The 22,904-nt window shown below is 45.5% G+C and overlaps 1 protein-coding gene across 1 annotated transcript in view; it reads right to left on the bottom strand.

The window, feature by feature from the left end:
- LOC114564194 (titin-like) overlaps positions 1-22,904 on the bottom strand; it is a 380,077-nt gene that overhangs the window by 80,890 nt on the left and 276,283 nt on the right. The window contains 22 exon segments of the mRNA XM_028591428.1: positions 164-463; positions 1,271-1,546; positions 2,215-2,517; positions 2,794-3,093; positions 3,621-3,905; positions 4,017-4,343; positions 4,925-5,189; positions 5,474-6,161; positions 6,569-8,573; positions 9,612-9,905; positions 10,880-11,179; positions 11,873-12,154; positions 12,862-13,018; positions 13,679-13,830; positions 13,970-14,133; positions 15,089-15,230; positions 15,583-15,694; positions 15,794-15,981; positions 17,061-17,342; positions 18,284-18,589; positions 19,379-19,681; positions 21,033-21,314. Coding sequence (XP_028447229.1) covers positions 164-463; positions 1,271-1,546; positions 2,215-2,517; positions 2,794-3,093; positions 3,621-3,905; positions 4,017-4,343; positions 4,925-5,189; positions 5,474-6,161; positions 6,569-8,573; positions 9,612-9,905; positions 10,880-11,179; positions 11,873-12,154; positions 12,862-13,018; positions 13,679-13,830; positions 13,970-14,133; positions 15,089-15,230; positions 15,583-15,694; positions 15,794-15,981; positions 17,061-17,342; positions 18,284-18,589; positions 19,379-19,681; positions 21,033-21,314 — 7,713 coding nt within the window.

The raw sequence follows: 22,904 nt of genomic DNA, 5'->3' as shown, positions 1-22,904 counted from the left end.
AGATTTTCAGAAGAAAATAAATATAATTATATATAATTTGACATCGAACCGATACCGATATGTTAAAAAACTGACCATATCGGCCGATATATCGTGCACCACTAAACACAGCATAATTTAAATGCACTCTGTCTCTAATTGCAAAGTTTTGGCTCAGACTTACCAAATGGATGTCTGGCAATCATCTTCTCAGAGTAAAGTGGCGCGGAGATGCCCAACCGGTTCTCAGCACGGACTCGGAAGCCGTACTCTTTGCCGGTTGTCAGTTTGGGTACTCTAAAGCTGGTTTTGGTGCAGGATGTGGTCACGGGGACCCAGTCGCCCCTGCTCACGTCACACTTCTCCACGATATAGTTGGTGATGTGGCTGCCGCCATCCTCCTGTGGGGAGTTCCAGAGCAGAGTGCAGGCATCGACGTCCAGCTCAGTGAACTCTATAGGACCTTCAGGGGGTCCAGGGATGTCTGCAGAGACACAGAGGATCAGTCATTAGATAGATACAGATAGGTAGATGGATAGATAGACAGACAGACAGACAGACAGACAGCTAGATAGATAGCTAGCGGCTGTAATGTAACCCTACAGGACAAATGTTCAGTGTCAATTTCTGTCCACTAAAAGTTCTGTTTTTTACCACTGAAAGGCTCAGATTATTATTCTAAGTGTCTGACAAAAAGGTCTATCTCTGCAGGGATCCTTTATATAATGCTGTCAAAGTGTAAGATCATTTTTGTTTAACCAGAAACAGCCCCTGAATCACCATCACCAAACTCCACCAGACTCCATGTAAATAATCAGGACTTTTAGCGTGTATAGAGCCAGCATATCTCCACATGTAAATGGGTGAATTAAGGGTTTACTTCAACCAAACCAGAGTGGTGATTGTTGGAACAGTGGAAAGATGAACCAAGACGGATTTTCATAGTTTTATTTAGTTTCTGTCCACTTTGAATGAAGTGTGTTTTACGATGATAAAAGTCCTGATTATTTACATGGAGTCTGGTGGAGTTTGGTGATGGTGATTTCGGGGCTGTTTCATGTTAATCTAAAAGGATCTTACTCTTTAACTAAAAGCTCTATCTCTGTAGGGATCCATCCCATAATGTTTTCAGACACTTTGAATAATAATCTGAGTCCGTCAGCAGCAACAAACAGAACTTTTAGTGGACGCTTACTGGCGGTTAGTCCGTTAGCGTAACATTGAAAAAAATACTTAAGTTAATTTTTAAGTATTATTTACAGATTTAACAGCATCGGCTGTTCAAACTGACCCATAACGGTGACTCTGAGGATCTGGTTGATCTTGCCGGTGCTGTTCTCGGCCGACAGGCTGTAGTAGCCGCTGTCCTTTCTCGTCACGTTCTTGATGATAAGCGTGCAGGTGGTCAGCGTCTTTACAACTGACAGGCGATCAGAGGTCAGCACGTCCTCGCTGCCCTGCTTCCACTTGCAGAAGGGAGCGGGTTTACCCGCCACAATGGCCTCAATCACCATCTTGGATCCGGCTCTGACCGTCACGATGTCGGGCAAGATGACCTTCGGAGCCACTGGGAGGAACAAGAAACACCAAAAGTTATTTTAGAGATTTTCAGGGAATGTTTCAAGAAGCCTATAATGCTTTTCTGTTTTATCTGTATTTTCTGTCACATCTATAATGTTACAATGTCGGATGTTCTTGTTAAACATATTTCAGTGATTAGCATTCAGCATTCGGCAGGGTCCAAAATTAACTTTTATGCAGTAGCTTGAGGGTGGCAGTAGCGCTGGGGGTGGCAGTAGCTCAGTCTGTTGGGAGTTGGGTTGGGAACTGGAGGGTAGCTGGTTCAAGTCCCCATAAGTACTGCGAAATACAGAGTCTGGACTGGTAGCTCCAGATATGCCAGTTAACCTCCTGGGCATTGCCAAGGTGCTCTTGAGCAAGGCAACTGTTCAGCAGTCCCAACCCACTCACTCTGACATCTCTCCATTAGTACACGTAAAGGACCTGAACATGTGTGTGTATTTCAGGCCTGTGTGTAGTGTGTAATAACAACAGAATGTAAATTGTAATTTCAATAAAGAGTATACATTAAATTAAACTGGCTAAAGCCACTCAATAGATAACCATTGTTTTCCGGCTGCAGAAGCCACTTGCATATTTTACCAGCGTTTGGTTAGTAAAATGGTGCTAATTTTGGACCCTGGTCTGAGCTAGATTTTTGGCCGGTGTACTCACTGAGCTGCTCCTTGACCTCGAACACTCCCTCTGCCTCCCGGGCCAGGCTGACTCCCACAGAGTTCCTGGCTGCCACTCTGAACTTGTACTTGGTTCCTTCCTTGAGACCGACCACCACGATGGTCAGGTCCTTGACCACAGAGTAAGGCGTCCACTTGTCCTCGGGCGCGCCCTCCTCCTGGTAGTCCACCACGTAGCCGTTGATCTTGGCTCCTCCGTCTCTGAGCGGCTTCAGCCAGCCCAGGCTGGCGCTGTTCTTGGTAATGTCCAACACGTCCATCTTCTTCGGAGGGTCCGGCTCGCCTGAAAGCAACACACAGCACGTGTTAGGAGGAATAAAACAAGGACCACAAGGGTATGACATAGAGCTGCAAAATATGACAATATGAGATGATTTCCTTACATTTGTGATAATAGAACAAACCGTTCTTTGTATTTTAGAAGAACACTGAAAGCAGCAGAACTGAGAAGACTATAATATCTATTTATTGCAAGTCATTTCATTATTGATGTATTTAACAACGTTACCACATATTTTACAAGCCAAACTTTATTCACACAGTCTGTGGTGACACTCACTGATGGGGTCGACAGCCAGGTAGGACTTGGGCGAGTCCTGAGGAACTCCAATGCCGTACTTGTTGCAGGCCGTGACTCTGAAGTAGTACTCAATGCCAGGCGTCATGTTGGTCACATGGAAGCTGGTCTTCCTCAGGTCCTCAATGCACTTGTTCCACGTCTTCCTGTCCACCTCGCGTTTCTCCACGATGTAGTTGAGGATGGGGCTGCCACCATCGTTATCTGGCGGCAGCCAGGACAGCTGAGCGTTCGTCTTGGTGATGTTGCATGCCTGCAGGTCGCCGACAGGACCAGGAGTATCTGCAGAAGAGGAATTTAAGAATCCCTTTGATCATACAGTTTCTTTACCAGGAGTCTGTATTAACAGAAGTACATTTCCAGGATAAAGGCTTCCGCTCTCTGTGGGTTTTCGTTCTCAAAATCCCTTCACTATGGAAAACAAGAAACTCCGAACAAGCGAGCTACACGCTGAAAATGTCAAGTTTTGAAGATGATTAGGACGGTGCAACAAGGCAGGCCTGCTCGGTTCTTTCTGGGACTCATTGTTAAGATTTACAAAGAATATGTTTAGGGCATTTCCTCTCTAACTGGGAGGATTTGGGACTGATTGGTGGGACTGCTGTAGACGAAGTACACACGGAGATACACTGGGAAGAGCCAATGAGGTTTAACCATGTATCAGCTCATTTAAATAGCTCACATTACTGTATTGTGTCAACAGTTAACTTCAGTTAATAATGTATGTGGCCTTTTCTTTAGCAGGGTGCAAATGTTCCACCAAAACAAGTCCCTTCCTGAGATTTTTAGATTATTATTCCGTTACTTACCAAGGACTTTGACACGGACATACACGGCTTTCTCTCCAGCTGAATTGGACAGAGTCAGCGAGTATCTCCCAGAATCCTCTCTGGTGCTCTCGGGGATGACCAGGAAAGACATGGTGTCAACCTGATCCACGTGACCACGACGGATCACGTTGTCCACACCCAGGCGCTTCCAGGTAACCTTGGGGGCGGGCCTTCCTCTGATCACAGCGAAGAGCCTGATTGGGCAGCCGGCCCGAACAGACAGGCCTTTCCTCAGACTGGCATCCAGGTCGATCTCTGGAGCCTCTGTTGCCAAAGAAACACATTGATGTTGAGCTCATTAGAGTGCTGTTAACATTCATCAACGGATTTATGAAAGCAGAGTTACTTTTGGCTTCAGTAAAGGTTTATTCTTACCCAGGATCTCCTTGGGGGAGACGGCCTCTTTCAAGTAGGCGTGACGTCCCCAGCCCATCTGGTTTTGGGCGGACACCTTGAATTCGTACTCCAGCTTCTCATCCAGCTGGCCGATGGTGAACTCTGTGTGCACCAACGGGCCATGGGTGTCGATTCTCTTCCAGCCCTCTGAGGGCTTCTCAGGGTCTGCCTCACTTTTCAGCCTCATGTCCAGGCTGTAGTTGATGATCGGGGCACCGCCGTCGTACACAGGTTTAGACCAGGACAGAGTGATAGAGGTCTTGGTGCTGTCGCCTACCTTGAGGAATGCAGGGGGGCCGGGGGGCTCTGTAGGTACAGACAAATAAAAAATATTTGAGCAGAAGACACAGGGGAGAGTCCTTATAAGTTTATCTCTGACATCTTGAAGGGTAGCTTCGTTTCTTTTTCAACCTGGACCCTATTTTCTCATATTTTTGTGTCTAAGTGACTGATCACTGAACAATCTGCAATGTAACAGTCTGTTTGCGTCCTCAAAATTGTTGCCGCTGACAGGCTCAAAGTGTCTGGCAACATTATGGAAATGATCCCTACAGAGACAGACCTTTTACTTAAAGAGTAAGTCCTGATTATTTACATGGAGTCTGGTGGAGATATGCTCGCTCTATACACGCTAAAAGTCCTGATTATTTACATGGAGTCTGGTGGGTTTGGTGATGGTGATTTTGGGCCTGTTTCATGTTAAACTAAAAGGATATTGCTCTTTAACAAATCCTTAGGGATCCTTTCCATAATGTTGTCTGACACATTGTTGAAAAAAAATTAACCTTAAAGCTTCCTGTGGTTTACATGTTTTCTGGCCTGAGCACAAATCTCCAGAATATTTGTTTAAGATGTAAACTAAACTGTGACAGCTATTGCAAACTCACCGATGGGATCTTTGGCTGCAACGGGTCTGCAGGGTTTGCTGGGTTCTCCCAGGCCGACCTCGTTCTCGGCCTTCACCCTGAACTGGTACTCATGGTTGGGAATCAGGTTGGTGACTTTCATGCGTCTCTCTGAGATGGGGCTCTTGGTACACGGCACCCAGCGCACTGCTCTCTTCTCTTTCCTCTCCAGGATATAGCCGGTGATGGACTTTCCTCCATCGTTCTCAGGAGGAGCCCAGACGACAGTCATCTCATCTTTACTCACCTGCATCACAAAGATATTTGCAGTGTCAGAAACAGAGAATACTGGTTATCAAGGCAGATAAGAGGCTGAAAAGGTTTTTTATGTGAGCTTATAAGTTGTAAAAAGTAGGAACATTTTAACGGGGATATGTCGGACCTCTGTGTTTAACTATGTATTTTTAAACGTTACAGTTATGCCAAAAAAAAGGCAACAGAAAGGAACAAGTTTGGCGATTTCACATATTTTTGTGGTAGCGCATAGTCACTGTGATTTAGTCTGTATAATACAGGATGTCTTTTACTTACCTTGGTGACATCAGGGGCTTCAGGAGGTCCAGGTTTGTTGAACTGCGTCCTGACAGTGACCGGCTTGCTCTCCATGGCGGGGCCGGTTCCCATCTTGTTCTCCGCCCTCACTCTGAAGATGTACTCGTTGTTCTCCACCAGGCGCGTGACGTTGCAGTACGGCGTGACCACGGAGGCCGAGTACGTGGACCAGACCATCCTTCTGGTCTCGCACTTCTCCAGGATGTAGCTGTCCACCTCACAACCTCCGTCATCCTCCGGAGGATCCCACACTACTCTGCACTTGTCGGCTCCGAGGCCGGTGATGCGGAGGTTCCTCACTGCGCCGGGGACGTCCAGGACGTTAATGTTGGCGTACGCCGTGAAGGTGCCGGCCGAGTTGGTGGCAGTGATGACATATTTCCCAGTGTCAGTGCGTTTGGACTTGGTCAGAAGGAACTTGGAGTAGTCGGGGCCGGTCTCATAGCTGATTCTTGGGTTGTCTCCGACAGCCTTGTCTTTCAGCCATTTGACCTCGGGCTGGGGCTTTCCTCTCAGACCAGCCTCCAACCTCACCGACTCTCCGGCCTTCACTGTCATAGTTCCGGCCAGCTTCAGGTCAATGACGGGCTTCTGGATCTCCTCCCTCACCAAAATATCGGCGAGTTTTACCCAAGCACTCTCACCTCCTTCGTTAACGGTCTGCACCCTGGATAACAAATGGTAAGAATTCAGATTCAGAGAACTTTGACATAAAATCGTCTTAGACTTACACAAACAATTGGAGAACAGGATGAAAAATTACAAAATATGCGTGCAAAGTGGCATAGTGTTCGTGTGGGTCATTACTTTTTATTTAAGATGTTTATGGCAGTGGGAATGAAAAAGTGTTTGAAGAATTATTAGAAATAAATTTACATTAGATCTTGAGAACCATTTTCTGACATTTTATAGACCAAACAACTAATTCATTCATCCAGAAAATAATCCACACATGACTCAAACATTCAATTGTTGGCAATTAATTTAATAGTTGACAACTGATTGATTAATCTTTGCAGCACTAGCAGAATCCATTCAAGAGAGGTGGTTCAAAGTAAGATGGCAGTAGCCTACCTGAAGGTGTACGTGTGGTTCTCCGTGCACTTGTCTGCCAAGAAGAAGGTGTCCGTGAGAACGCCGGTGTTGAGTTTCACCCACTCTTCAGCGTCTTTGGCTTTGCACTCCAGGTTGTAGGAGATGTTGGGGCTGCCGCCGTCGTAGTCCGGCTTCCTCCATCTCAGATAGACGTAGTTCTTACCGATGTCGGTGGCTCTGAAGTTCTCAGGCTCGCCGGGCTTCTCAATAGGATCGATGGCCAGGAGAGGGGTTTTGGTTTCCACACAGGGTCCTGGGCCCATCTTGTTCTCAGCACAGACACGGAACAGGTACTCGTGGCCCTCCATCATCTTGGACTTGATCTTGCGGTTGGTGCAATTGGAGGAGATCATGGACCACATGCTAATGCTGGGCTCGCGGCACTCCACGATGTAGTTGGTAATCTCGGATCCACCGTTGTCCTTGGGGGCCTCCCAGTTGAGCATACACGAGTCTTTGGTGGCGTAAGTCGTGTGCAGGTTCTGGCAGTGGCTTGGTCTGTCCAGCACGTTGACCGTGATGGTGCAAGATGCCTCGCCGCCCACGTTAGAAGCCTTCAGAATGTATTTGCCATGATCGGCTCTCGTGGCTTCCTTAATCCTCAGGTGGACCATAGGGAGGTTCTGAACGATGGTGACGCGTTTGCTGTTCTCCAGAACGGTCTCCTCCTTCGACCAGATCACTTCTGCGTCCGGACGGGCCTTGATGTAGCCAATGATGTTGATGTTGTGTCCGACGCGCACAGTGACGTGCTCGCGGCAGGTGGCATCCATCTCAATCTCTGGAGGGATCAGGATATCCTGAGCGGTGACAGACTCTGGGATTTCTCTTGACTCTCCATCTCCGATCATGTTCGAGGCACTGACTCTGAATCTGTACGTCACGCCCTCCTCTAGACCCTTCACCCTGTAGGCACACTGCTTGATAAAGTCATCCACGTTCACCTTTTTCCATTCTTCAGTATCGGCTTTCTTCATTTCCACGGTGTAGCCCAGGATGGGGCTACCGCCGTCTTTGTTGGGTTTGGTCCACACCAAATCAGCTGTGGCCTTGCTGTAATCTTTAACTCTGGGATTGACAGGGGGGCTCGGGACGGTGATGGGCCTGCAGGGCTTGCATGGGTCAGAGCTGGGAGAGGGGCCGCTGTAGCCGGCGCTATTCTCAGCAAACACTCTGAACTCATACTCATTGCCCTCAAACAGACCCTGGACTTTGTACCTCAGGTCCGGGCAGGGTGTCTTGTTGACACGGATCCATTTTCCCCCTTTGTGTCTGCGCTCGATGAGGTAGCCCGAGATCTGGCTGCCGCCGTCAGCCATTGGCATGGTCCAGCCGATTGTAACAGAATCCTCTGAGATGTCAGAGGGCTGTGGCTTACCGGGCGGACTGGGCGGCATGAAGGTGTGCTCTGCGACAGTTGGCTTGCTCTCCAGAGGAGCGCCGATGCCCATTTTGTTCTCGGCACGAATGCGAACCACATACTCCACTCCTTTCTGCAGGCGGGTGATGTTGAGCTTGGTGGCGAGGCTGCCAGAGCTCACGCCGCCCCAGGTCTCCTTGTTGGACTCTCGTTTCTCCACGATGTAGTTGGTGACGGCGCTGCCGCCATCGTCCTTGGGAGGACGCCATTCAATCATCATGGAGTCCGGAGTGACCTCCAGGATGTTGACAGGTCCGATGGGAGCGGCGGGAACATCCAGGACAGTGACGTTCAAGGCCCCAGTCTTGGTTCCAGCGGGGTTGGACACGGTGAGCAGGTAGGTGCCGGTGTGGTTCCTGGTGCACTCGTTAATGCTGAGCACGGTGGAGAAGTTGTCCGTGTCGATCTTGACGTTACCCTCGCTGGTGAGCTCCTCTCCTTCGATGCACCACTTGGCAGTGGGTACGGGGATTCCTCTCATGATCGCTGGCAGCCTGATGGTGGTGCCGGCCTTCACGATGATGCCTTCAGTTAGCTTAGCGTCCACCTCCAGAATGGGAGCCACTGTGGACACGCAGACAGAGAAGGTTAAACCACGCTATGTTCAAAAACACTGAAATTACTATGGTCAACTGACCAACAGTTTACCAAATAGAATTGCACCTATGACATTTCTTTGCCAACATCACCAACATTAAGTGGATTGGCTGATGCCAAATACCAATTTAAGTCATATTACTTTGCTTATGTGGACAATAACAAGCAGGGATGGGTATCAAGAACCGGTACTAAACTGGTACCGGTTCTGGACTGGTCAGTACCAAAGTATCGATAAGTGCCTGGACAAACGATTCTGCTATAAGTTTTATGTAATGCCATCTGGGTGCCTGCTGGGTCTAAGCACCATGGAATGATGTTTGAACTAAAATGTGTTTGACTAAAATTCAACAATAAGTAGCTTATTTTGAGGAATCACTCAGCGCACATGTGTGTATAATGTAAGCCAGTGAGCAGAAGAGAGAAAGAAACTCAGAGAGTGTGTGTGTGACGGTGAGAATGACCTTAGCAGTTAGCTGTGAACATAGCAGTGCAGTGTCTGTACAGTTTCGGCTATTCGTCGGTGAGTAATTGCAACAACTCCTCAAGACCCAGGCTAAGTTCTACTTGCTGATCAAAGTGAAGGGGATTAGCCCTGACGTTAGCGACAAGTTAAAGTGGTCCATGCTCACAAACGTAAGGTAGGCTGGCCATTAAGGTGGACCAGATATTCTCATTATGGTGACAAGCTGCTCAGTTGAACTTAATGTGAGCTTTTCTGACAACCAGATAAAACTATTTTTGTATTGCTTAGAGTTGTAAGACCAGACATTTGCAGCAATAACTCCTCCCTCATTATATTATATAATAATATCAGTATGGATAAAATCCTAATGATCCCTAATAACAAAAGCTACATCTGCACCAATATTGAAGTTCAGAAACTATTGGTGAACCTCTAATTTCAACTGAGAAAAAATTCACAGAAATTCTACATTTCTAAATTAATTAAACATAACCCAGCATAAAATCCCCCTGATCGAGGTTAGTAGTCCGTTATCTCACCCAGTTTTTCCTGGCAGAGGATTGGCACAGTGGTGTCAGGTCTGCTGAGGCCGATGGCGTTCTCCGCCCTCACTCTGAAACGGTAGGTCTTTCCTTCCTCCAGGCCGGTCACATGAGTCTCGGGGATGCTGACGGTCTTCCACTCGTCCCAGTCCCTCTCTCCCTCTTCCTGATACTCCACCAGGAAGCCTGTGATGTCACTTCCCCCGTTGCGGTCGGGCCAGTTCCAGACCAACCACACCTCAGTCTTGTCCACGTCGTCGTGGTGCAGATCTTTGGGAGGACCGGGAGGGACTGCAGGGAATGGAAGATGGAAGAAAAGATAGTTAGGCTGCGTTCCGATCCACAGTGTAAACACATAAACATTTCTCCCTGCTCCCTGCTGTGGGAATGTCAGTTTTAGGGAACTTCTTTCTACAAAATTCCTCCATTCAGATTAGCCTGCAACAAGCAAACCTAACCATAACTTGTCATGACGAAAAACAAATGACACTTACTAAAAGAAGCGTAATGTAGTAAACGTTTATGACTTGTTTATAATGTTTATGACATGTTTATGACAGTGTCATGTCACTCTTATGTAGAGACCTTCAAGTAAAGTGTAACCAAATATTGAAACAAAAACTAATTATTATAAAAATGATTCTGTTGAAATGTATGTAACTACATAAAATGTACTGTATGTACGCTGTCATTTCAGCGTGGTGCAATGCCTGACCTGCTGGCGAAGTGATCAACAAGTACATTTTCCAATTAACTAATCGATTAGTCGACAAAATCAATTTAGTGTGAAATGAGTGTAGGGCTATGTTGGCACAAAAATCTAGACTTTGTGTGGAAATCAGAAAATGCTTTTACCCAGTGGCAACCCCAATAATATACTGAATAAAACCATAAATCCAACACTTTTGTTTTTGCCCCCATTTTTCATGAGCTGAACTCAAAGATCTAAGACTTTTTCTATGTACACAAAAGGCTTATTTCTCTCAAATATTGTTCACAAATCTGTCTAAATCTGTGGTAGTGAGCACTTCCCCTTTGCCGAGAAAATCCATCCACCTTACAGGTGTGGCATATCAAGATGCTGAGTAGACAGCATGGTTATTACACAGGTGTGACTTAGGCTGGACACAATAAAAGGCCTCTCTAAAATGTGCAGTTTTACTGTATTGGGGGAGTCCGGGGGAGGTCTGTATCTGGTTAGGGTTAGTGTTAGGGTTAGGGTATGTGCTAAAACATTGTCCCGTGTTCAGCCTGCTGTTACTCACAGAGTGGGTTCATGGCCTTGATGGCCTTGGGCGTGCTGACGTATTCGCTGCGTCCGTATTGGTTCTCGGCAGCGACTCGGAACATGTAGGACGTTCCCTCGATCAGGTGCTTCAACATCATGCTGCGCTTCTTGGACGTGGAGCAGAGAGGGACCCACTGAGTGGACGCAGTGTCTTTCTTCTCCACCACGAAGTTAGTGATGCGAACGCCGCCGTTGTCCTCCGGATCCTTCCAGGACATGTAGGCAGAGTCGCTCCTGATATCTGTCACCCTGAGGTGCTGGATGGGACCGGGTTTGTCTGGAGAAAGCACATAAAGAAAAAAACTCACAAAACTCAAGAGAGACTGTTCATTAAGGACATATACTTAATGGAATTAATTAAGGCTAAATTTACATTTACATCGCTACGTTTTGGTTAAAAAAGGAATATCTTCTGCTATGTTCCCCGCTCTCATTCCCCCTGCTCTGGTGTTTCCTCCTCTCATTCCCCCTGCTCTGGCGTTTCCCCCTCTCATTCCCCCTGCTCTGGCATTTCCTCCTCTCATTCCCCCTGCTCTGGCATTTCCTCCTCTCATTCCCCCTGCTCTGGTGTTTCCCCCCTCTCATTCCCCCTGCTCTGGTGTTTCCCCTTCTCATTCCCCCTGCTCTGGTGTTCCCCCCTCTCATTCCCCACTGCTCTGGCGTTTCCCCCTCTCATTCCCCCTGCTCTGGTGTTCATCCCTCTCATTCCCCCTGCAATGGCGTTTCACCCTCTCATTCCCCCTGCTCTGGTGTTCCCCCTCTCATTCCCCCTGCTCTGGTGTTTCCCCCTCTCATTCCCCCTGCTCTGGCGTCCCCCTCTCATTCCCCCTGCTCTGGCATTTCACCCTCTCATTCCCCCTGCTCTGGTGTTCCCCCTCTCATTCCCCCTGCTCTGGTGTTTCCCCCTCTCATTCCCCCTGAATCCCACTCATGTATTCAGGCTAAAAAAACAGATTTGTGTGGTTCTTACCGAAGACCAGCACGGTGCAGGTGACGGTCTTGGACCCGGCGGGGTTTTCCACGGTCAGGGTGTAGTCTCCGCAGTCTTCGCGGGTACAGAACCTCATCTCCAGCTTGGTGCCTTCCTGGTTGGTGTCGATGTCGGCGCGGGTGGGCACCTCGGCTTCGTTCTTCTGCCAGGTGACTGTGGGGAACGGAACGCCTTTGATGGCGGCCATCAGGACGATGTGAGTGCCGGCCATGGCCTTCACCTCGCGGGTCATCCCAGCATCCAGAATCAGCTCTGGGGGCTCTGAGAGGGGCCACGGGGGGGGTGGGGAAGAAGAACATGATTAGATTAGAGTTATTTAGATCCCAAATTGGGTGTGTGTGGTACAGCAGCTGATATAAGACACACAGCACCAAGGGAAGAACTTTGGGTTCAAAATTGGGGGTTATGATCTCTGACTATCTAGGGAGGTCCCGGGACATGTTTTTTTAAAAAAGCGACAAAAACATGGAAAAGAAATGTCGAAAACAAAATCAAAAAAAGACAGATGTCGGAAAAAGCGCCAAAGACTTCGACAAAAATGTCAAAAAATATATATTCTTTTGTACAATGTACTTATACCTACTATAAGTGTTTATAAAGAAAAAAAACATTTTGTTAAAGATATGAGGAAAACTTTGTCAACGTGTTTTATCGAACGAATTAACCATTTTAAAGTAGTTTTTTTAGGCTTAATTAAGTGGTATCAAACTTGCGTATTCCTTATACCGATCAAAGCATTTTAGACAGAGGTTTTTTCTGATTCTGGTACCGGTTTTGGAACAGTGTACATGTTTGATGTACATAGCACTTTTTAAATCTGAGTTACTTACTGCACCCTTGGTCAGAGAGAAACTGATTTTCAATTCCTCTGTTTGTCTGGCACATAGTTTGAGAGAACTGACAAAGTTGACTTGACTTGAGTTACAAAATGGTTCCGATAAAACTGAACCTAAGTAACGACAACTCACCGAGTCTGTCCTGCACTTTGATTGGCTCCTTCACGTTGGCCGGGTCGGATTCTCCGGCTGCGTTGACCGCCATGACTCTGAAGCGGTACAGAGCGCCGTCTTCCAGGCCGATGACCTTAAACTTGGTCTCCTGGCAGGAGTCGGGAGTCTGGTTCACCTGAGGACAGCAGCAGCAGGACAAGAGTTCAGTACACAGACTGTAAAAATAGAACAGACTCCTTAAAGCTGCATTCTCTCTAACTTCCAGCAGGGGGAGACTCCTTAAAGCTGCATTCTCTCTAACTTCCAGCAGGGGGAGTCTCCTTAAAGCTGTATTCTCTCTAACTTCCAGCAGGGGGAGACTCCTTAAAGCTGTATTCTCTTTAACTTCCAGCAGGGGGAGACTCCTTAAAGCTGTATTATCTTTAACTTCCAGCAGGGGGAGACTCCTTAAAGCTGTATTATCTTTAACTTCCAGCAGGGGGACTCCTTAAAGCTGTATTCTCTTTAACTTCCAGCAGGGGGAGACTCCTTAAAGCTGTATTATCTTTAACTTCCAGCAGGGGGAGTCTCCTTAAAGCTGTATTCTCTCTAACTTCCAGCAGGGGAGACTCCTTAAAGCTGTATTCTCTTTAACTTCCAGCAGGGGGAGACTCCTTAAAGCTGTATTCTCTTTAACTTCCAGCAGGGGGGAGACTCCTTAAAGCTGCATTCTCTCTAACTTCCAGCACTTCATATATAAAATTGTATTTCAATACAGATTGAGAAGATGCAGTGCAAAGGTAATGAAAGTCAAACGGGGGGAGCATATTTCATGGTACTTGGATAACCGCCTCACCTTGGTCCACTCCTCCTCTCCAGACTTCTGGAACTCCAGCAGGTATCCGAAGATCTTTCCTCTGCCGCTGTCGGCGGGCGGCTGCCAGGTCAGAGTCACCGACTCATTGGTGAAGTCGATGGCCTTGAAGTTCACCGGTGGACTGGGTTTCACTGTGGCGAAGGACAGGGAGGGATTCATGTTGTGAGTGGCAGGGTTGGATCGATTATTACATAAATAATATCCCCTAAATAATACACCCCTGGTAGTGAGTGGATACAGTAGTGTTGCTGTGAGAGGCGGAAGACTTACCGATGGGATCTTTGGCAAAGACGGGTTTGGACGGTGGGCTCGGGTCACCGGCTCCCACCACATTCTCGGCGCTGACTCTGAACTCGTACTCGCAGCCCTTCAGCAGCTCTGTCACACAGTACTCTACCTTTGGATAGATTCTCTCCGTGTTACAGCGAACCCACCTGGAAGCAGAAACATCAACAGCTAATTAGGGAAGTAAAAATATGCGATCTGGAGATTGGCAATAATGCTTTCTAGCTGGCGATTGAGCATTTTTTTTTATCTTGTGTGTAGATTGATGCTGGTAATGTGGAACCAAAAGTTCACAAGCCAAGTTCGCCCGGATACATATATTAGTAGGGTTGGGAACCGAATCAGACCGGATTAGAACACAAATTTCGGTTCCACTTAATGTGAAATATTTTCCCTCTGTCGCCCCAAAACGGACGTAAAAATATCACCCTTTCTCTGTAGTCTACCGTTAGCTAGGTACTCTCTCTGTAGTCTACCGTTAGCTAGGTACTCTCTCTGTAGTCTACCGTTAGCTAGCTACTCTCTCTGTAGTCTACCGTTAGCTAGGTACTCTCTCTGTAGTCTACCGTTAGCTAGGTACTCTCTGTGTAGTCTACCGTTAGCTAGCTACTCTCTCTGTAGTCTACCGTTAGCTAGGTACTCTCTCTGTAGTCTACCGTTAGCTAGGTACTCTCTGTGTAGTCTACCGTTAGCTAGGTACTCTCTCTGTAGTCTACCGTTAGCTAGGTACTCTCTCTGAAATCTACCATTAGCTAGGTACTCTCTCTGTAGTCTACCGTTAGCTAAGTACTCTCTCTGTAGTCTACCGTTAGCTAGCTACTCTCTCTGAAGTCTACCATTAGCTAGGTACTCTCTCTGTAGTCTACCGATTTTATTTTCCCAAACCCTTTATATTAGCCGTACAAGGTAAGCAACAATGTGCTGAGTTTAGCACAACAAGTGGATTGGCATTTCAGTTGGTCACACTGTGACGAGCGCAAACAAAATGTGTGTGTATGTGTATAATATGAGGACGGTGTGACGGCATCGCTCCACCTTTGTAGATATTTAAGATGCAAGAGAGACTGAAACTGAGATTTGATGGTGTTGTGTGTGTTTGTGTACCTGTTGGCCATGGTCTCCTTCCTCTCCACGATGTAGCCAGAGATTGGTTTTCCTCCGTCGCCCGCTGGCGGTTCCCAGCTGACGAGGGCCGAGTCGTGGAAGACCTCCTTCACTGTGGGCTGTTTGGGAGCGTCGGGCACCTCTGCGAAGGGAAAAACACAAAACATATCCCCACTGATCAGAAACATCTCTCATCTACTACCCAACACTTCCAGATGGATTCCTCTGCAGGAATGTGTCCGTCTCTGTGAGTAAGTAAGTACATTTTATTTATACAGAGCTTTACAATGTGCATAGACAATAAAAAACATGGTAAAAATATTCAATAGAATAAAATACAAATACAACAGATACAATTATCAATAAATAAAAGACATAGGCTACCCAAAATCTAGCCTGAACAAGTGAGTCTTCACTTGTCCCTTAAAACAGCCCACATTCTGTAGGAACATCTCTGAATGATTCCTGTTGAAGGTCAGTGTGTCGGGACTTACTGAAGATGTCTCTGGCCTTGTTCTCTGCGGACAGCAGGGGTTCGCTGATGCCGTAGATGTTCTGAGCCATGATCCTGATGATGTAGTCACGACCCTCGATCAGCTTCGGCACCTGAAACAGACCGTGGGAGGAGTTAGTCTGGATCAACAGAAGTACATTTACAGGATAATGCCTGATATTCCCTGAGTGTTTCGGTGCTGATGTGCCTACCCTGCAGGACGTCCTGGTGCAGGACGAGGTGACGGGCATCCACAGGTCTCTGTTGGTGTCCCTCTTCTCTACGATGTAGTTGGACACGGCGCAGCCTCCGTCGTCCTTGGGGGGGCTCCAGGAGATCACCATGTAGTTGCTGTAGATCTCATCGAAGACCACGGGGCCCATCGGAGGCTGGGGACGGTCTGGCAGAGGAGGGGAGCATTCAGACATGTCATTCTCCACGTTTATTTCATTAAAAAAAAACATCTGTTGGGTTTCAAAATCTGATTCTGTTTTCTGTCCATCGTTTAAACTTTCTCTTTCTTTGTGATGATTTTTGAAACACTAAAAACTTGCATGGGAATCAATCTGCTGTGAATCAGCATATATCTGCTGTGTGTCAGCGTATATCTGCTGTGTGTCAGTGTATATCTGCTGTGAATCAGCATATATCTGCTGTGTGTCAGTGTATATCTGCTGTGTGTCAGTGTATATCTGCTGTGAATCAGCATATATCTGCTGTGTGTCAGCGTATATCTGCTGTGTGTCAGTGTATATCTGCTGTGAATCAGCATATATCTGCTGTGTGTCAGCGTATATCTGCCTATGAATCAGCATATATCTGTCTGTGTGTCAGTGTATATCTGCCTATGAATCAGCATATATCTACCTATGAATCAGCGTATATCTGCCTATGAATCAGCATATATCTGTCTATGAATCAGCATATATCTGTATATGAATCAGCATATATCTGCCTATGAATCAACGTATATCTGCCTATGAATCAGTGTATATCTGCCTATGAATCAGCATATATCTGCCTATGAATCAGCATATATCTGCCTATGAATCAGCATATATCTGCCTATGAATCAGCATATATCTGCCTATGAATCAGCATATATCTGCCTATGAATCAGCGTATATCTGCCTATGAATCAGCATATATCTGTCTATGAATCAGCGTATATCTGCCTATGAATCAGTGTATATCTGCCTATGAATCAGTATATATCTGCTGTGAGTCAGCATATATCTGCTGTGAGTCATTGAAGTTTATGTCATTTGTGGTAATGTCTCATGTATGTCTGTTGGTGTTATTAATCTCATGTATGTTTGTATGTATGTGTGTATGTCCTCTTTTTTTATATGAGCTACCCAGGGATGCACAAAGAATTTCAGCCTTGGCTGACAATAAAGTTGCATCGTATCGTATATATCTGCTGTGAGTCAGCGTATATCTGCTGTGAGTCAGCGTTGTGCTGGCGCGCCAACTCACCGACCACGGTGATGATGCAGACTCCGGTGCGAGCGCCAGCGGCGTTCTCCACGCTGACGCAGTAGCGCCCGCTGTGCTCCCTCTTGGCCTTGCTGATGTTGAGGCTGAGGTGGTGAGCGGTGCTGTGGAAGCTGATCTCGTCGTCTACCTTCAGCTCCTCGTCGTTCTTGGTCCAGGCGATAGCCGGGGCCGGTGTGCCGCCGTAGCGGCCCGACAGCGTGCACGAGTCTCCCACCTTCACCATCATCTTCTCCCTGAAGTCCAGGTCCAGAGTCGGGGGTTCTGAGGTGGGACACAAGAGTTAAAATGTTTTAAAGGTTATCGCTTATTTATTTATTCATCTTTATTTAGAACCATTCAAAGAAAAAAATTGAATAAAGACAAGAACATTCAACATAACGCATTAGACCCGAACGAAGAAAACTCTGGGTTTGTATAGGGTGAGCATACGGAGGGAGGGACTGTATTTCTTGTCAACTTAGCAATTCTTCACAGGCAGAAGAAGCTACGATTGCCTTTTAAAATAATAGAGCACTTATAATGGATCTCCAAACTGATATATTATAATATCATATAGATCATACAAGTAAATATCGTATTGTATAAAAGTAAATACATATAACCAGTCCCTCCAGAAAAACGCGGTTATGCGATCGCATAATTCAACGCATAATCAGCCAAAGTCCGCATATTTATGCCTTAGCAGAAACTTGAAAAATTTTGTATTTACTTCACACAAGAGCAGCCATTTCCCCCGTATTTTTTCAAATATGCCGCACTTTCGCTGCCTAAATTGCTGATTTCTGCACAAAATATGCGGAGGCTTCCATGATTTCATAATCCCCACATTTCTTTGCAAAAAAGTCCCATAATATATCTTAGCAGAAAGTTGAAAAATGTTGCGCTTACTTCACACAAGAGCAGCTATTTCCCCCTTAACGGGAGCGTTATGAAGTGACGTAATTAGGGAATCCCTGTTTTGTCTCTTTTTCATCAAACTGCAGTTTTTGCAAGTAACCCGCAATTTCATCGCATAAAATTGCATAAATATCCCACATATTCCATCGCATTTTTTAAGAAAACTAAAAATAAATCAAGTTTTTTTTTGCCCGCAACAATCACAAAAAAAATGTTTCTGGAAGGACAAAATATAAATGCAGCAATGGATAATATATGAAAGAAAAATCACACATCATTATGACGGAGAAAAACTTTCCACTCACCCAGTTCGTCTTTGCACTGGACGGGTTTGGTAGCGAAGGAGGATTTGCCCTGTCCCACGGCGTTGATGGCCGCCACTCTGAACTCGTGGCTGGATCCGTCCTTCAGCCCCGTCAGGGTGAACTTCATGTCAATCAGCTTGCTGTCTCCGCCGATGCGAGTGAAGATGTCCCGGCCAACCATGCGGGACTCCAGGACGTACTCCGTCACCTCGGTGCCGCCGTCGTACTTGGGCGGTCTCCAGGCGACCGACAGTGAGTCCTTGGTAACCGCGGTGATGTGCAGGTCCTCCGGACGCTCCGGGACGGCTGGAGGACGCAAACACAAACACAAATGTGACGAGGCGTATTAAAGGACGCTTCCTCTGTGAACGTAGTCACTAGTTCAACATCACATTCAAAGGTTTTTAAAGGTCCCATTACACGGTGCTCTTTGGATAACTTTATATAGGCCTTAGTGGTCCCCTAATACTGTATCTGAAGTCTCTTTTATATAGACCTTAGTGGTCCTCTAATACTGTATCTGAAGTCTCTTTTATATAGACCTTAGTGGTCCCCTAATACTGTATCTGAAGTCTCTTTTATATAGACCTTAGTGGTCCCCTAATACTGTATCTGAAGTCTCTTTTATATAGACCTTAGTGGTCCCTAATACTGTATCTGAAGTCTCTTTTATATAGGCCTTAGTGGTCCCTAATACTGTATCTGAAGTCTCTTTTATATAGACCTTAGTGGTCCCCTAATACTGTATCTGAAGTCTCTTTTATATAGACCTTAGTGGTCCCCTAATACTGTATCTGAAGTCTCTTTTATATAGACGTTAGTGGTCCCCTAATACTGTATCTGAAGTCTCTTTTATATAGACCTTAGTGGTCCCCTAATACTGTATCTGAAGTCTCTTTTATATAGACCTTAGTGGTCCCCTAATACTGTATCTGAAGTCTCTTTTATATAGACCTTAGTGGTCCCCTAATACTGTATCTGAAGTCTCAACCCTAGTCTCAGAACAAAGAAACAAAGTACATTTTCACAGCTCTTCAGTGACTGTGTGATGGGTATTATTCTTGATGTTTCAGGTGTGTTGTGTGTCAGACTCACAGATGGGGTCCTTGATCAGAACCATCTTGTCGGTCTCGATGAACGGTCCCATGCCGATGATGTTCTCGGCTGCGATCCTGAAGAAGTAACCCTTGCCCTCGAGGAGTCCCTGCACCACGGCGTTCCTCCTGGTCACCGTGTAGGACACCGAGGTCCAGCCCATGCGGTCTGACTCCCTCTTCTCGATGATGTAGTTGGTGATGGCCGAGCCGCCGTTGTCCTCGGGGGAGTACCAGGTCAGCTTGCACGAGTCGTTGGTCAGATTCTCGCCGGCGAAGGGAAGACCGACAGGTCCGGGGACGTCTGGACGGACAGGACGGAAAGTCAGACACCGTTAAGACAACCTCAGATTAAAGGTAAGGTAAGGTAAAGGTACTTTATTGTTACATACACATACATGTAGCGAAATTCATTCTCTGCATTTAACCCCTCCCTCAAGGGAGCAGTGGGCAGCAGTATCCTGACTAAACTTTTACATAAAACCATCTGTGATTCTCTCAATATCCTCTGATCTTAACTAGTCAAAATAAATCATAATTTCTGCTTTTTATCAACTCAAAAATTAGATATAATTTAATATAAAGGTTTATTGACCATGAATTCCAAGAATAAGTGTAAAACTTGTGTGAACAAGTTGGTATTAGTGGTTTATATAATGGTGGTAGTGGGGAACAAATTGTAAAAAAATTAATAAAATATGTGACAATATATGACACACTGGTATTGGATGGTTACTCAGGAAAATAGGAGCCAGGTTGAAAAAAAAATACCAAAATGACTGTCTAAGTATATGAAATGTCTGGAAATATGTACATATATGTGAGGGTATTTCTATTAGGGGCTGGAATCACCAGGGGCCTTACAATACAATATCATCCCGATACTTATGTCACAATACGATATTATTGCGATTTCAAACATATTGCGATATTCTGCGATATATTGCAATTCAATTCAATTTTTCCAACTTCAAACTTTTCCAATTTCAAATTATGTCCCCAAAAGTAGGGCTGTGCAATTAATTGAAATTTAATCGCGATTACGATTTCTGCTCCCAATGATCACAAAAACAGAATAATCGAGAAAAACAATTATTTAGCTCATTACATTTAGCAAGTAAACTCTTATTTTCTCTCGTGTTCTGAATGCAAAAATAAAGTTTCAATAGGAAAAGTATTAAGGCAAAGTTCACAGTTTTATGTTTTTTTTTTTTACGGTTGATTTATTGAACTTTTTCCACTGTTTTTTTTAAGTTCAATAATTGCAACATCTTTCCAGAAGTCAACGGATAATCGTGTTAAATTATCGTGATTTCAAAATTGACTGAAATAATCGTGATTATATTTTTTTCCATAATCGAACAGCCCTACCCAAAAGTCAACTCTCAAACTTTGTCAACATCTGTTTTATCTAAACAGATGCATGTCTCTGTCTGTTCGTCTCACTTCAATATTATTGCTGCAAAATGGGGATAGTCCAGCAGACAGACTGACCGACACAGATCCATACTTGGCGTCTGTGTATCAATACAGTATTGCGACGGAAAATACTGCAATACTATGCTGTATTGATCCCCCCCCACACCCCTAATATCTATGTGCATAAACTGCAGGCATACTGTAACACTTCCATCTTGGGTGCCTCGCTGACTCACCCAGGACCTCCACGATGACGGCCTTCTTCCTCTCTCCTCCCTCGTTCTTGGCGCTCAGCGTGTAGATGCCCTGGTGTTGGCGTACGCATTTCTTGATGACCAGCGAGTTGGAGATGCCCGTCTTCTCCACCACGGCCTCTTTGGGCACCTCGGCGTCGTCGCGGCACCAGGAGATCTCCGGGGCGGGCTTACCCGACACGTAGGCGATGATGCGGATGGTGGCGCCGGCGTGGACCACGATCTTCTCCTTCACCGAGGCGTCCAGGTCCATCTCCGGAGGAACTGGGAGAGGAACGGCACGGTTTGGTGTTGATTAAACTAGTACCGTTCACAGGGGCCCACTGCTTTTTAATGAGTTTCCTCTTAGTGAAGGCACACGCACACACACGCACACACACATGCGCACACACACACACATACACACATGAACGCACACACACAAATACACACACGCACGCATGCACGCACACACGCACACACACATACACACATGAATGCACGCACACACACGTACACACATACACACACACACGCACGCAGGCACGCAAGCACGCACACACACACACACACACAAACACACACACACACAACCACAGACACACAGGTTTGATTCCGACCTGCGGCCCTTTGCTGCGTGTCATTCCCCCCATCTCTCTCTCTCTCTCTCTCTCTCTCTCTTTTATGTCTAGGCTGTCCTGTCACAAATAAAGGCCTAAAAATGCCCAACAAATTATCTCCTGTAGATATAATGTCTCTAGAAGTGTTTCATTCAACTTTAGTTTTTGTTAAAGAATGAAAAGAAAATCCCAATACTCAATACTATTGAATCTAATTACTTCTAGAATCACAATACTCTGATTATTGTAATATTGTGGAAAAACTGCTGCTGTAAACAAGTGAATTTCCCCATTGTGGGATGGAATAAAGTATTATCTAATTTAATCTAATCTCATCTAATCTCATCTAATCTCGTCTCATCTAATCTCATCTCATCTAATCTCATCTAATCTCATCTAATCTCATCTCATCTCATCTTGTCTTGTCTCGTCTCGTCTCATCTCATCTCATCTAATTTAATCTCATCTCATCTAATCTCATCTAATCTAATCTCATTTAATCTCATCTAATCTAATCTCGTCTCGTCTCATCTCATCTAATCTGATCTCATCTAATCTAATCTAATCTCATTTAATCTCATCTCATCTAATCTCGTCTCGTCTCGTCTCATCTAATCTAATCTAATCTCATTTAATCTCATCTAATCTGATCTCATCTAATCTAATCTAATCTCATTTAATCTCATCTCATCTAATCTCGTCTCGTCTCGTCTCGTCTCATCTCATCTCATCTCATCTAATCTCATCTAATCTAATCTAATCTAATCTAATCTAATCTAATCTCATCTAATCTGTGTCCTTTTGTGACAAAAACACATACAAGGAGAGTGGCCACTAGGGGAGCAGTGGGTGGCATAACAGATGGGCACAAAACCACTTTCTGCCAGTCAAGTTTTTCAGTGATAGGGACCCATTTTTGGAATAATTTACCAACTGAAATTAAAACACAAACTGAACTGAAAACATTTAATAGAATGGTGAAATACCGGCTGAAAGATAACCAAACATGTAGCCTAACCACCGAGTCATTTGTGTTGTAGTAATGTATTGTCTATGGATGCATTTGGCTAAAAAACCTTTTATGCAACACATCTACACATATTGTTATGGCTTTGACTATGATAATTATGTATGTAATAATGTGCGCTGCATTGTCCCTGACAAATAAACTAATAATAATAAAAAAATAATACAAATCCAATCGGTGCCCACGTATCAGGACAGAATGGGATCAGGACTACAGCGTATCGTCGCG

This window comes from Perca flavescens, chromosome 11, assembly GCF_004354835.1.
Source record: "Perca flavescens isolate YP-PL-M2 chromosome 11, PFLA_1.0, whole genome shotgun sequence".
Taxonomy (NCBI): domain Eukaryota; kingdom Metazoa; phylum Chordata; class Actinopteri; order Perciformes; family Percidae; genus Perca; species Perca flavescens.
The sequence above is the reverse complement of the archived record's forward strand: the minus strand, read 5'-3'. Positions and strand labels throughout refer to the sequence as shown.